Source organism: Halichoerus grypus, chromosome 6 (assembly GCF_964656455.1).
Source record: "Halichoerus grypus chromosome 6, mHalGry1.hap1.1, whole genome shotgun sequence".
NCBI classification, from domain to species: Eukaryota; Metazoa; Chordata; class Mammalia; order Carnivora; family Phocidae; genus Halichoerus; species Halichoerus grypus.
The window spans coordinates 156,867,742-156,882,535 of NC_135717.1; the positions used below are offsets into that span (position 1 = coordinate 156,867,742).

General features: G+C 41.9%; 1 protein-coding gene across 9 annotated transcripts in view; it reads right to left on the reverse strand.

Moving 5' to 3' along the window:
- The window catches only part of ANKS1B (ankyrin repeat and sterile alpha motif domain containing 1B), a 1,091,613-nt gene that overhangs the window by 78,075 nt on the left and 998,744 nt on the right, over positions 1 to 14,794 (reverse strand). For 7 of the 9 annotated variants that reach the window (XM_078076455.1, XM_078076454.1, XM_078076453.1 and 4 more), the window contains 2 exons: positions 3,902 to 4,009; positions 1,652 to 1,831 (listed from right to left, as the gene is read on the reverse strand). In XM_078076455.1, coding sequence (XP_077932581.1) covers positions 1,652 to 1,831; positions 3,902 to 4,009 — 288 coding nt within the window. The remainder of the gene's footprint in view (positions 1 to 1,651; positions 1,832 to 3,901; positions 4,010 to 14,794) is intronic. The other 2 variants (XM_078076459.1, XM_078076458.1) reach the window with 1 other exon arrangement.

Here is a 14,794-nt window from a genome sequence, read left to right on the forward strand (position 1 = left end):
ATGCCTTCTGACTGGAGTGACAGGAAAAACATCTGGGCTATTCAATACCGGCCCTAGCTTATGAATCTCACGAAGAAGAGAAGGTAAGGAAGCAATCTTGCTAGGTTACCCGTGAGTGTTCACACGCAGGCAGAGGAGGGATTCATTTCCTCTTTGAAAAAACTGTACTACGTGCAGAAATTTCATAGATTATATGAGGATCTCAGATAGGTGATTCCGCTTTTGAAGTTGGCAGAGTCACTAGTAGCTAATGGTCTTTAGCGAAGGATCCTCCTTTACCCAGGGAAGGGAAAGGTTCAGAAAAGACCCAGTTTGTACTCATACATAAAGACGGCATGGCTCAAAGTTAAAACAAACCATGTCTCTGAAATGCTGTCATTAGAGAAATTTAACCAGATATGTGATCGACAAATACTAACAAGGAGCAGGAAATATCTGAACAGCTTGGGGAAAAAGCTTTCAGACTCTTTAAAGAACATCAGTGAAAACAGAAATAAGGGTTAAAAGCTAATACTTAACAGGAGAGAAAGGGAAAATTATTCATTTCTTGTATCTCGTACATTTTCATCTCTCTTCAATAAAAGATCGTCTGTAACCCTAACATTGCCATTCCCTGCTCAAAGAACCCAGAGAACAATTCAATACTGAGAGAGCTGAAAGGAGTTGCAGCATACCAGACCCTCTCTCTCCAGGGCATTTGCAGGCAGAATATCCATGGTTTCCAGAACATTCTCTTCACATTTTTCTTTCATGAGTGGCAGCATAGAATGTTTACCAAAGGCTTTTCAAAACAGAATCTCACCAAACAGTTCAGAAAAATATTTAACAAGCAAAGCAAAGCAATTACAGTTGAATTTTCACCTTAAGATTCTCATCTTAGGTGTGGGAGGCAGAGAGAAGCCTCTTCACACACCAGTCTGAACCTAGGAGGAGGATGAAAGAGTTGATTCTGCCAGTCGTTGTGAACAAATCCAAATCTTGGATTCTCAGAGAAACTCTAGAGCCAGCTGTCCCTCTGAATGGATGTTAGGAACAGCTCGGCCGTTTGGTCATGGCTGACTCAGGTTTCTGAGCAGCAGTCTGAGGGCAGGCTAGACAAGGACATCTCTACCAAAACCGTGGAAAGCTCTGAACAGGAAAGGTTTCTTTTTTCAGTTCTTTGTGTCAGGCAGCATCATCACCTTCAACTCCTCAAGGTGACAATACGAGACGACGCAGTTCTGTACAAGTATGTTAACTCGGAAGGAAGTTAACAACATCACGAGGCACTAATATTTCCCTCCGACTTCTGCTCTGTCATCTAACCGATTTACATTTTATAACCCAGACTTTTATTTTTCATTTTCATTTTGAGTCGATTCGTACGTGGTATGACTCCCTTTGGCCCAAAGACTTTCTGGGTGCAACGAGATCAGACAATTTCTCCCGTAAGAATGGATAAAAAGGATCTGTGTATACATTCCATTCCCGGGAAGGTCTGTTTCGGTCTGGTTCAAGTTGAGTAGGGAATGAAAGCCAGAGCGTAAAATGGTAAAATCCCAGTTGGGTGGACAACAGGCATCCGCTCACTGTGAGCTAGGGTTCAATATCAGAACGCATTACTTGATATGGGGGAAAGGCAAAAACATCACAGAGGCTTTTAACACCTTACCTGGGCCATCTGCCTCTCCAGTTTTGATCGGGGAATATCATCAAAGTAGTTTTCATTTCTTCTCCTCCTTGCATCGCCCTGCATGATAATGTGAGGAACGTCTAGGGAGCCACCAGTGGTGTAAGTGCTTTGGCTAAGTGATGGAGACAACTGAGGAGGAGTGTGATTACCACTGGGATCCTGAATGGAAATACATCATGAAATAAATACCATGTTCTTGTGGCTAACCTTTGCTTTCACAATTGTGAAATACTGACAAGACAAATTGCGGGGCTGGGGGAGTCATTTCTGAATCAACTGCCAAGGAATGGATGACGTTCCGCCATTTTATTGATGGCGTGATCTAGGCAACACTTTTCCCCCTAAGTATTTCAGGTCAAAAGCTTCAAGGATACTCAATCAGGCTCTGTTTTCTCGCACCCAGTGCTACGGAGGAGTTTGGGAGCGAGACAGAACATAGGTCGGGCGCCCCTGATGTTACCGCCATGTGTGGACGCAGGAAGGAAGTACGTTTTCATGTGGACAGAGTGTCCTCACTGTGATAGACACATGAACAGAGAGCCCCGGTGGGACCTAATGGGTCTTGATTCTCCATCAAAAGGTGGTGTGGCAATGGGGCAGGGAAGAGGACACAGCATGGAGACACAGCATGTCACACGCGGACTGCAGAGCAATGCATATAATGACAGAGGATGCGTGTCAACGGCAAAGATGACTCAAGCTGAGGGAAACTGGTCAGAAGGAAGACAAGGGGCGGCAGAAGGCTGGGCTCCAGTGTCTGCAAGTCAGAGGAGGGTTGGATTGTGCTGGGTCTCCAGGCCACTTCTCCCCCAGATGTTCTGGGCCTCCTTTGACAGATTAAGATCCTGCACTCTTTCTGGGGAAACCTCTGTCTTTGATCTGTTTGTTGTTCTCCTAAATCTCTTCCAGGGAAACAGAGGGAGAGGTTCAGGAGGGGAAGGAAAGAGAGCAGCATAAGTAGGAGGAGTTGCTTGTTTAAAGAGGCATTTTAGGATGTTTGCACTGATAGCACCTACATCTTTCCCTCCTTTCGTGTAGCGAAATGAAGGTGAGACAATAATCCCTTTCTAGCCTTATTTCCCTCCTAACTTATTTGAGGCTTCCCTTACTAGGAAGAAAAATAGGTCCTATTTCTACTTTCATTGCTCCCAAAGCCCCCAACTAGTCTCCAAATGTCCCAGTGTGTCCCAATTCGCCCAATATGTTCCTCCTGGTTCCCTCCTCCAGCCACATCCCCTGCATTCCCTGACATCCTTGTGCATCTTCTTCTTCTTTAAAAACGGAATCAGACTCAAAATCTTAACAGCCCCTCTCCTGCCCGGCCCTCCGCTGTGCTGGCGGTAGCCGGTAGGCTGTTTGCTGGAGCTCACTGATGAGGCTTTCTACGGCATTTCATGGCTGGGGCTTCCGCCTAAGTGCCGGGCCCCTGTGCACTGTTTGCTATCCCCACCTTTGCTGACACGTGCAGAAAAAGGATCAGAAGCAAGTGCAGGACTAACTGAAGAGAACAGAGTTGGAACTCTCCAAGCGGCCATGGAGATCCAGAGTTTTTGAAAAGTTCCAATAGGCCTCACAGAACACCCATGCCTACTGGCGGCCCCTTCCCTCAGCTATCTTGCTGGCGATCAGCTCTCGTTTTCTTGTTCTCTCTCCTCTTCCCTTCCTGCCTTCCTTCTCCTTCCACTTTAGTTTTCTCTCCCTTCTGTGGTTTCTCTCTCTAGTTTTTCTGCCCCATAATCCTGAAACGTAGCTGAAATAGTTTCTTAAAGTTCTCTAGATTCTTTATTCTTAATTTTTGAAGTGGCTAAAGCTGACAAGCTTGTACTGCCTGAAAACCAGGAGACCCTAAGATTAACTTTAAATTGATCCTTCCTTCCTCGATTGATTTCTTTTCTGTGGGTTTGAGGAGTTTGACAGAAAACTCATTTCCTCTCACTTGGTGCAGATGGGAGTGTGGGAAGGGAGGAGAGGGAGCGGTTCTTTAAAGGTGGTGGTTTGTCAGACGTACATCTAAAAATCTCAAAAATAGATATTTAACCAATTGAGAAAAAAGAAATCTCATCTTACAAAATACAATCAAAAGTGAGATTGTTTTTTATACAAATAAGGTAAGCTACATGGAAAACAGCCTGAACTTCCCGATCCGTTGCTTCGGTCATTTTATTTTATTGCACAAGATAATTTTTGAGGATAAGAGTGGAGAACAAAACGAACAAGCTGGGCACTTACCCTGAGGGTGATGGACCGAGGGGGCTTCTGGGGTGGATCGTCGTGCAGCCTGTCTCCCAGAGATGCCAAAATACGTTTCCTGTGGCCAATCAAATTGATTTTTAAAACCTGAAACGACATATATTTGGGTTAAATATTTCGTTTGAGAAAAAATATTTTACATGTCTTAAAAGAGGAAAGAGTGAAGGGCTGTGCGCTGTTACCTCTGCCCCCTGAGAGGTGCGGTGTGAAGTCAGAGTGGGCCCTCGGGTCTGGAAAGATGGGAACGGCATGAGCAGAGGCCAGGGTGGCAATGGCCTGGGGGCAGGAAACGAGAGCAGAGACACTGCTCCTTTCGCTCGAGCTGCCCTAGAGTCCAGTTCTCCACTCAGCAACCACAGCGCTTTCTAAAGGGTAAATCAAGTCTTTTCCCTTACCAGCGGAAAACTCTCCAATAGCTTTCTATTGCTCTTATTTTTTTTAAAAGATTTTATTTATTTATTTAAGGGAGAGAGAGAGAGAGAGCTCACAGAGGGAGAGGGAGAAGCAGGCTTCCCGCTGAGCAGGGAGCCTGATGCAGGAGACTCGATCCCAGGACCCCGGGATCATGACCTGAGCTGAAGGCAGATGCTTAACTGACTGAGCCAGCCAGGTGCCCCTCTATTGCTCTTAAAATAAAATCTGAGTCCTGACCTGGCTCCAAAGCCCAATAGGGCTGGTTGCCCTCTGCCTCACACTGGTTTTCTCGGCTCCTTGAACATTCCGTACTCATTCTTACCTTGGGACATCTATCCCTTTTGTCCAACTACCTGGAATGCTCATCTCAAGATTTTCAGATGACACCTTCTCATCTCTCTGGAGCTCAAGTGTTGTCTCCTCACAAAAGCCTTTTCCCTCCTCTCATTAAAAGAACCATGTCCTCAACCCCTGTCCCACTCTACCCTATGATCCTCTTTTTATCATTCTCTGAAATGACTTTGTTTAGAGGTTCAGAGTGTGTGTGTGTGTGTGTACCCCATCTCCCCCAGGTAAACTTCCTGCAAGCAGGGCCCTGGTCTATCTTTATCAGTATGATTTCCCAAATGCCTGAAGCAATGCTTGAAATAATAGGGGCTCAATGAATATGACACAATGAATGTTAATGTCGATGAAAGTTGCAGAGTAGGGTGAGAATCAAGCACTGCCCACCTGGGGGAAGACTCAGAGGCGCCCCAGAGTCTGATGGTGCTACAAAGGGCACACTGTGGAAGAGATGACAAAGGGAACCAAGACTTGCAGACAGCCTCAGTCCCCATCCCCTCCTGGAGCTTTACAAATGCTACCCCTTTCACCATCCCAAAATCCTTCTCAGGAAGGGGTTCTTCTTGCTTTCCAGAAGAGGAGACTAAAGTTCAGAGTGGTTAAGTAACCTATCTAAGGGTCAGTACACGGTGGCTTTGGGATTCGAAACAGGTTTGCCAGATTCCAAAACTTGTTTTATTCCAAGGTAAACTGCAAAGTGTGGGCACATCTCCAAATATTACTGACTTTTTAAAACAGGGTATTATAAATCCATTCGTAAGAAATGCATTTACCTCTTCTCTGCCAATCTGTAGTTTTAGGACAGAACTGGGACTATTTGGGTTACTAGTTCCTAAAGTATACTACCCCTAGTGTAAGTGATCTAAAAAAAAAAAAAATCTCTCTTCTCGAGTTTTAAAGGGGAGAGGTAGGCATTTCTTTGGCATTCATCCCATGCTACCTTGAATTTTTATGTGCCTATTTGTCAGTTAGCGTATTGGCCTTTCTGCCTAAACTGATTCAGATTTTAAACCAGCAGTATGCTCTATTCCTTCCATATCTACTCTCTGACCCATGTCTACCGATGATGGGGATGGCAACTGTTAATCAAGGTGAGCGTCCACATGTGCCATATCCCTATGATTTTGTGAACCTTCCTCCTGATCTTTGCAGTTGGCCTCCATAAAACAGCTCCTCTTCCCCACAGATCATCTGAGTCCATCTCTGCACCTTCTCCTGCCCTGTCAGAGCTGCTTAAGGCTTGTGAAACAAAAGACTCACAACATTCCAGGTATAAGTGATCCATGGCTTCACATTTGAGCCAGATACTATTTTTTGCTTTTAATGGCCCCCTTTAAATGTCCCTTTCTAAGCACTCCTGATTTCTGGCTGGCCTTTTAGCTGCAGTAGGCATAACTAGGGACAAAAATATACACTGACTTCGTTATAGCTGAAGTTCAAAGCCCTTTAATCTTGGAAGGATGGTTTGTATTACTTCTCCCTAAATTCCTTGCCCTACAGTTGTCCATGTAGAAGCCCATCTGCTGTCCAGAATTTGGCCTACTTGCATAACCCTGTGTTGTCTTTCTGCATTTATATTAGCTGGCTTGGTATTTCACTACCTGGAGTTTAGTGGTTTTCACAAATCTGGAACTTCACCATATACTCCTCAGATGATTTATAAATATGCTAAAGTAAGTGTGGTCGCAGTGCCGATGACTTGCAGTGCCCATCACACTGTTTAGACAATCCAGAGAGATGCCCTGATATTTTTGCATTGTTTATTTTTTTTAAAAAAAAACTCAAGATCGAAGAATTCCTCCATTTCAGAAAAACACAACATTAACCTTTTCAAATGTATTTGCAATTCTAAAAAACACTACATTTTCTCATTCCCTTTTATTCGTATTCTCAATTACTTTGCCAAAAGGCTTCTATCAAATATAAATTCCTCACGTAAAATCCCCACTGTCTTACTCCCAGTAGCTAATTGGCCCTGATGCTCATGCTGCTACCTTGGGCCCCTGGGTCCTGCTAAGAAATGTTTTTATACTAATAAGGCCATTCAAAATTATTCTGACAAATAACTGACACTAAATAACAAATAACTGTGGTAAGAAGGAGCTGGAGTAACCCCCCCCCCCCGCTGCTGCTTCTCCAATAATTACTCTCCAACAACTCCATTTGGGGCATGTGACCTGACTCTTCTGATCTCAGTTTTCGCACCTGTAAAGTGAGGAAGTTAATGCTGTTGGGAATCCCAGCGTTGTTGGGAAGATGAGTGAAACTGTGAGAATAACCAGCACAGGGCCTGGCACAGAGGAGATGCGACCTGCACGGTGGGCTGGACTCTAAGGATGCACAGAAATCCTGACCCACGAAGACAGGGACTTGGTGATTTTCAGAAAGTTAATCACGTCACACAAGTCTGCTGGTGTTTTGCAGGCAGAGATTTGGCTAACCTTGGAAAAACTCCCACTGAAGTGACACGTACTGGTAGGAATGGGTCTGGTTTCTAGCTATTAGTTTAATACTAGGACCTAATCTAAAAGAATGTATGCTATTCTCCCATGCATACTATTTAATCCCCACTAGGAGGTAAACTGAGGCACTCCTCTACACTGGAGCTCCACTGCTTCCTCTTTCACAGAACTACCTGGAAGAGGGTATGAAAACAAAAAGAAAAATTATTACATTTCCTTACTACCTACAGCCCACTGACAAGTCCTCGGAACAGGCAGAGTGACCTTCCTCTAGGGACTCAGCTGCCTCGATGTTAATACTTTGCTAAGGGCAAAAGGCAATCTTAGCCCACCCCCAGGATCCTATAAGTCTAACATATTCCTTTGGAAACTTCCTTTATCTCTACCCCCCAGATACGTCTTGGCAATCATCCTCCAAGCATATGACCCACCGATAGACATCTGAAGGGTCTCATGACTGAGGGTTTGCTAAACAATAATAAATGACCTTTCCCAACAATTGCTAGCCCCCTCAGGATCCTGGAAACCTTGTTTCCAAAATACCTGGGAGGCTTACACCATCCCTAACCCCCTCCCAACTTGAAAGTATCTAGGGGGCCGCTCCTCATGACCCCAGGGCAGTTTTTCCTGCCCATGGGTCCTGTCCCCATGCTCTGTGCTTTAATAAAACCACCTTTTTGCACCAAACACGTCTCATGAATTCTTTCTTGGCCTTCGGCTCCAGACCTCACCTACATTCAAAACTACATCAGGTAAACAGACAGATACACAGAATGAACAAATTAACACAGTGATGATTCCTGTCAAAAACATTTGCGTAACTCCTTATTTATTAGAAATGATCCCATATTACTGAAGATAGCGATGATTACCATTTACTGAACATTTGCTATGTTCTAGTTGTGCTAGAAACTGTGCCAAGTGCATTACGTATGTGCAAATATCTCATTTACTCCTTCCAATAATATTATCATTCTTAGTCTAGAGATACAACCTGAGACAGAAACACTGAGATCACACAGCTAACGGGAGGATGGCTGGGATGTGCCCCTGATTCTTAACCTGCTCTTTACCACTCACCACGCTCTTCTTGCCATCAGCCTCTACACCATTTGGCCTTAGCTACACTATTGGTCACATGTTATGAAGCTTCTTAAAATGGTGCCTTTTTTTAAATTTTGAATTATCATGTTAAAAGCATTTATATAGGGTTTTGATCATCTGAAACCATTAAAATAATATAGTTTCAGTTCTGGACTAGGCTCATAGAAATGTTAAAGCTCTAGGCCAAAAGAGCTCAGGTGGGTACCTTACAGAATTCCTTGTGAAGTGCAGATACAGACAAAGGACAGGAAGTCTTCATCAACCCAAGATTCGATCCAAGTTGGCTAAGATTAGAGTGCTAGGGAGGGTGACATTTGACTACAAATCTCCCAAGTTGACAATAAGAGATCTGATTGGCAAGACAATAACAGAGAGACTATTCCAAAGATAGTCATTATGGAAAAGTCAAGTCCCAAGGCAATTGGGTTTGCCTTGCATGAGAACAACTTAATATCCGATCATCGTTGTAAGCAGACAGGGTAGTAATGGAATCCTATCATCCCAGGCACCGTAATTGATGACCAGTCAGTTTGCCAACCTTTGGTTTTCAAAAAGCCAGAGCAATGATTACTGTGGTAGAGAAGATTTCTGTATGGTTTTCATTACTGTTCGGGTGTAAGTGAATTGCTTGTCAAAGGAACCCAATGGGGACAATGGGGTAAAGTACTGGTAATATAGCGGGGATTTAGTTATTCTAAGGTATTGAGCCAATTCAGTTCAATTCAAAAACCAATACTGAGTTTCTGCCATGGATTATTTGGCAATACACAGAGGAAACTCAGAGAAACCGGACATGAATGACTACACAGTCAAACCATTAACTAAGAAAAAATTATCATACACACGAGCCTAAGAATGTGGCTCCAGCTGCTGAATTCTAACAGATAAGGAATAAAAGTGACTGCATGTTTTCTTAATGGTTTTTATTACAACTATCATGAGAAATGTGGGCCAACGGCAAGGAGTATTGTTGAACCAACACGGGCCTGCCTCATATTGGCATCCATTCATCAGAGTAGTAGCCGCCTCTAGGAGCTTTCTCCGGTATCATCAATTACACAGGACATCTTCAGAAACCCCGTCACAAATCCTGGCAATAGAATAACTGTGCGCAGTGACAACGCTGTAATGTTACATCTTTTACGTTTCTGGGTCTAGCTGTAGGAATTCTGCTAGACAACAGCATGACTTTACCCTCACACTGAACAGGCTCACATCAGAATCTATGTCACAGCGCCTGTGAGAGTCAGCACACTGACACTTCTCTTTTCTTCTTTTTAAATTTAATACGATATAAATTGGATGTGAATTTAACGTGATGTAAATGAAACATGTTTTTTCTTTCTCTGCTTTTAAAAATTAAACAATGTTCTGGGGGCTGGTGTGGGAGGGATGGGATGGCTGGGTGATAGACACTGGGGAGGGTATGTGTTATGGTGAGCGCTGTGAATTGTGCAAGACTGTTGAATCACAGACCTGTACCTCTGAAACAAATAATGCAATATATGTTAAGAAAGAAAAAAAAAAAAGAAGATAGCAGGAGGGGAAGAATGAAGGGGGGGAAATCGGAGGGGGAGACGAACCATGAGAGACGATGGACTCTGAAAAACAAACTGAGGGTTTTAGAGGGGAGGGGGGTGAGAGGATGGGTTAGCCTGGTGATGGGTATTAAAGAGGGCACGTTCTGCATGGGTGTTATGCACAAACAATGAATCATGGAACACTACATCAAAAACTAATGATGTAATGTATGGTGATTAACATAACAATAAATTTTTTTTAAAAGTCTCATAAAAAAATTAAACAATGTTCTGATTATAATTAAAATACTGCTTTCCCACTGTAAAGACAGAAAATACAGAAAACTGAATAAGGGAACAAGTTCTCCATAGGCTATGAACATATAGATATACTTCCTTTTTATTTTGTCCCCATGATTATATTTTATGGCCATAACGTAAGTACCATTTTCACCTTCATTTTGTCACTCAATATTAATGCTAAAAAACTTTCCTGCATATCCAACTCTCAGTAGACATTTTAAGTAACTCCATATTACCAGGTTATTGCTTTAGAGAAGCATGGCATAATTTATTAACCATTCTCCTTGTTGGAAATTTAGATTGTGCTTCTTTTCTGGATAGCAAACATTCCACGTACTAAAAAAAAAAAAACAAACAAACTATCATCCTACCATTTCCATTTTCATTGCCATGTTTGCATAGGCACAATATAAAAAACACCGAAGAAAACGGCGACAATGCGCATGAGTCACGAAGAAAAGTCATGTAGTGACGGTCTGTCTCCACGTTCCGCACGAAATTTCAATCCATTTATTGCCGGCTGGACCAAGTCCTCCAGGGAAAATCACAAATCCACATAATGTTCCTCGGTGTCACATTTTGCATTTGTTATAGTTTGGAGTTCAGATTTCACTGACAGACATGAACTAACACATGTAGCTGCATGCTCCGGGGATTACACATGCAGCAACTTGGAGCACACGAGCGACTCGTCTTAGCACCGCCAGAGGACTGCCTCCTTTTTATTTCTAGTTTTTTATTTAGAGGGGGATTATTTTTTTGTTGAAATGGTATTTAGGGCGAAACAGCTTTATCCTACATTTGGAACCCTCCTTCTCTTTTAACAGGGTAGATAATTCCCCTTTTCCTTTTCTAGATGTTTTCCAACTAAGCAAGACCAGAGCGCGCATCTGGCTTCAGAGCGGCCTCTCCTAACAAAACTGCAAGTGTTGCGAGGAATTCTGGTGTTCGTCAATGCCCGGAATGGAAGTTGAGGCGGAAGTTTACCTGCTTTGTTCTCATCTGCAGAACTAAAATTGCAATTAAATGTGAAAAGTTCCCACCCCCCCACCTTCCCCGGTAAAAATTTCTAAACACTTTCCACCTGAAAGCATCGAAGCAAAAGTGCCTGTGTGTCATCCATTTTCAACTCCCACAATACCAGAAATCCTCGTTTGAACTTGCATTTGATTTTTGACTGTGACATTTTCTCACCTATTTCTTGGGCTGTGATAATCCATGTCTGCTATAATATGGTGGATAGAAGGAGCTCCGAAGCAGAACATCATGACATTTTGCTCTTCCCTTGATTCTTCTTCCAGCTAGGTGATCTTTAACATCTTTGAGTTGATATTAAAGTTGAGTGAGATTAAAGGGACAATAATAATCTTATGCAACAAGCATTTATTGGATGTCTTTCACATATAACGACCATGTTACACAATTTGTGAGCCACAAAGAAGAAAAAATATTCAGTCCTCTAGGGCTCTCAATCTGGTACATGGAAAAAATATTTTAAAAATGGGTGTGTATATCTTCCTGTCTGTTATCTGTATGTGTATGTATCCATGTACCCATCCATCCTTCCATCCCTTCCTTCATCCATCTACCTACATATCTATCATCCATCCATCTATCTAAATAATATGTGTCTATACAGCATGCCAAGACTAAAAGGGATTTCTGTGGATTGAATGGGAATGACTAGGAAGTTTCAGAAATCATAAACCACTGACCCAAGGCATGATTTCTCCTTTAAGTATAACAGAAACAAAACTTTTTTTTTACCCTATTCTTGAATAAACCTATCAGCAGAATTTTTAGTATTATCTTTGTTATTTAAGTGTGTTATTATAGATATATCTTTTGGTTGGTTTTATTTTAGATCAAGAACCATGCCTTTCACTTCCCCAGCCCTCTCTCTTGTTAATCTAAAATTTCTTTAATTCCAGCCACATCTCCTCCAGGTCCCCAGCTGTGCCATGTACATTTCTTTGGCTTAAATATAACACTTCCGCATATTCTATGAATACAGTTATGAATATCATGCTCTCCTTTTCATTAGAATCTTGCAAGGATGAAGTCAAGATCCACCTGAAGCTTTCCTTGCTCCCCTTGGATTACTGCAACCTCTCTCTCTGATTTGCTCTAGTATGTGCGGGCTGCTGACACTGGGTATATCCTGGCTTGTGCTGCTAGCCCTTTTTACATGTCTGTGTCTTAACCGTTCAAAGTCAGATACGGCATCACTGGATCCTGGAGTCCCTCAGAGCACCTAGCACACAAGTACCTCTTAGCGGGGTGTCCCTAAAATCTCAAATCTGATCCCTTTTGCCATAGACAATGAAGTAGGGGAGCCATCTCTGAAAGACAAAGAGGAAAAGAAGAGAATATCCGTGTCCTATTGCTTTTTCCTTTCTACTCTCATTTTCTATTCTTTCTGAGCTTTAGCACCTAATTCCTTTACACAGTCTTGCCACGAGTAATGGAAATCTGACTTACTTCCTACCATCTGGAACTCCTTCGCTTTACCTCTAACACTTCATAAAAAAAAAAAAAAAAATCCCTCTGACTAGGTTTTCCAGATTTTCTTGTCCTTCTGCTAATACTTTTCATAGCAACTGCTACTAAATAATCAGCACATAGCAGTTTGTATAATAGATGTCATCAAAATACGACTGTGCCAACCTATGGGGAGGAAAAGAGGTTCCAAGTTATAGAGCCCCAGAGAGCGCAAAGGACAGAGAGAGTGAAGGGGGGGCGGGGGAAACGTATGTTTTCCGAATACAGTCTGTCTCAACAAACAGGAAATGCTAATTATGAGGAAATGAGATAATCTTTGCATGGAAAGAGAGACCTTAATGGTATAATTGCCTCTGAGCATTTAAGGGTTCTGGAGGTAGAAAGCCTTCTTTTGTAATCAATGAGAATCTTAGGTTTATTTGTAAAGCTCTCTGAATTACCTCTTGATGAAGGTACTAATTTTCTGATTATATTTTCACATAAACATTGCTCCAGAAGATTAAAAAAACAAACAAACCAACCAACCAATCAGTTCCTAACTAATTTCCCTGTAAGTTACTTTTAAGTACAGCTTGCTGCAAATTAGGTTTTCATAGGAGAAATTTGGTTTGCATTGCTCAATAACCCAATCGTTGGGATTACTGAGGGAAAAATTCGTTGCAAAAGAAAATGGGAAATATGTGCTATATCCCACATCTGAAGTTATTCTTGGAGATGTGATCATGAGCTAAAAGCATTTGAAAACTGCAAATCTCTTTGCAGTATTATTAATACATAAAAATGCTCTGCATCTTAAGAAGTAGAGAGGCCACAGTCTGGCTTATACTTTGTTAACTATGAGGGAAATTTATGGCTATTGAGGGTATTTTTCAACTGATTTTCGTTCCATTTTTGAGATCATAAAACTTATCATCTATAATATTGTATGACCCATGGTCTCAGTATTGTAATGATATTATATTTAACAAAATTCATTATTAACAGATGCCTGCATATTATACGTTAAACTAAATATGTAAAATACATGACTATACATATTTGTAAAAAGAAGTTTTGACAAATTGCACCTCAAGAGACAATCCTAGGTAAGTGAAGGTTATTCATTTTTTGGATTATAAATGGTCTTCTTTTCTGCTCTTTTGCTGCCTCCTTCGAACTGCTGTGTAGCTACTTTAATGACATAACACCCTCCATCAGTGGGTAGAATAGTGAAAGATGCAATGAATTCAAGCCAGTCAATTCTGTTTCTTGTCAGTAGTTCTGATAAAAGAATTTGGTGTGGGAGGAGGTAAAAAAATCTACCTAAAACTAGCTAAAATGAAGGTTTAAAAAGTGCATCCATGGATTTTACTTAGCCTGGCTTGCTACTACTGTACTTTAGAATCAGGTGTTCACCTTATTTCAGCCCATGTGTGGAGGAAAGAAGAATGTTAGGGGTTTAATAAAGTATTTCTAGGGAAAGTAGATGTTGTGGGTCCCGAGGACAGGCTCAAGATGAGAAAGCAGGATGATACTGAGGGACAGATTTTTAATAATCCCTTACTTCCATTGTTACCTTCACCTCCATCTGCTTCCTCATCTCCTGGAGAATCCCGTAGCAATAAAACTGGGAATCACTGTATACCCACTAGAATGGCTAAAATTAAAAAAACCAAAAAACAAAAAACTGACAACACCAAGTGATGGTGAGGATGTGGAGAAACTGGAACCCCCGTCTTGCTAGCAGAGATGTAAAGTGGCACATCTACTTTTTGGACAACTGCCAGTATCTCACATTATGACCCAGTTTCTTACCATAGGACCCAGTAAGTCCACGCCTAGGTAGCAACCCGAGCGAAAGGAAAACACATGTACACACAAAGATTTGTAAATGAATTTTTAAACAGCATTATTCATCAATAGTTAAAAACTGGAAACAATCCAAATGTCCCATCAACTGGCAAACAGATAAGTAAAATCTATATACTCATGCAATGGAATACTACTCAATAACATAAAGGAAAAGACGAAAGATAATGCCACAGCATGGGTGAACCTCAAAGACAGTATGCTAGGTGCAAGAGGCCATACATGTGGTATGAGTCCATTTATATAATGTTTCTAGAGAAAGCAGATCAGTGGTTGCCTAGGATAGGAACGGGAGTGGGGATGACTGCAGTGGCCATGAAGGAAACTTCTAGGGTGATGAAGGTATGCTAAAACTGGATTGCATTGATGGTTGG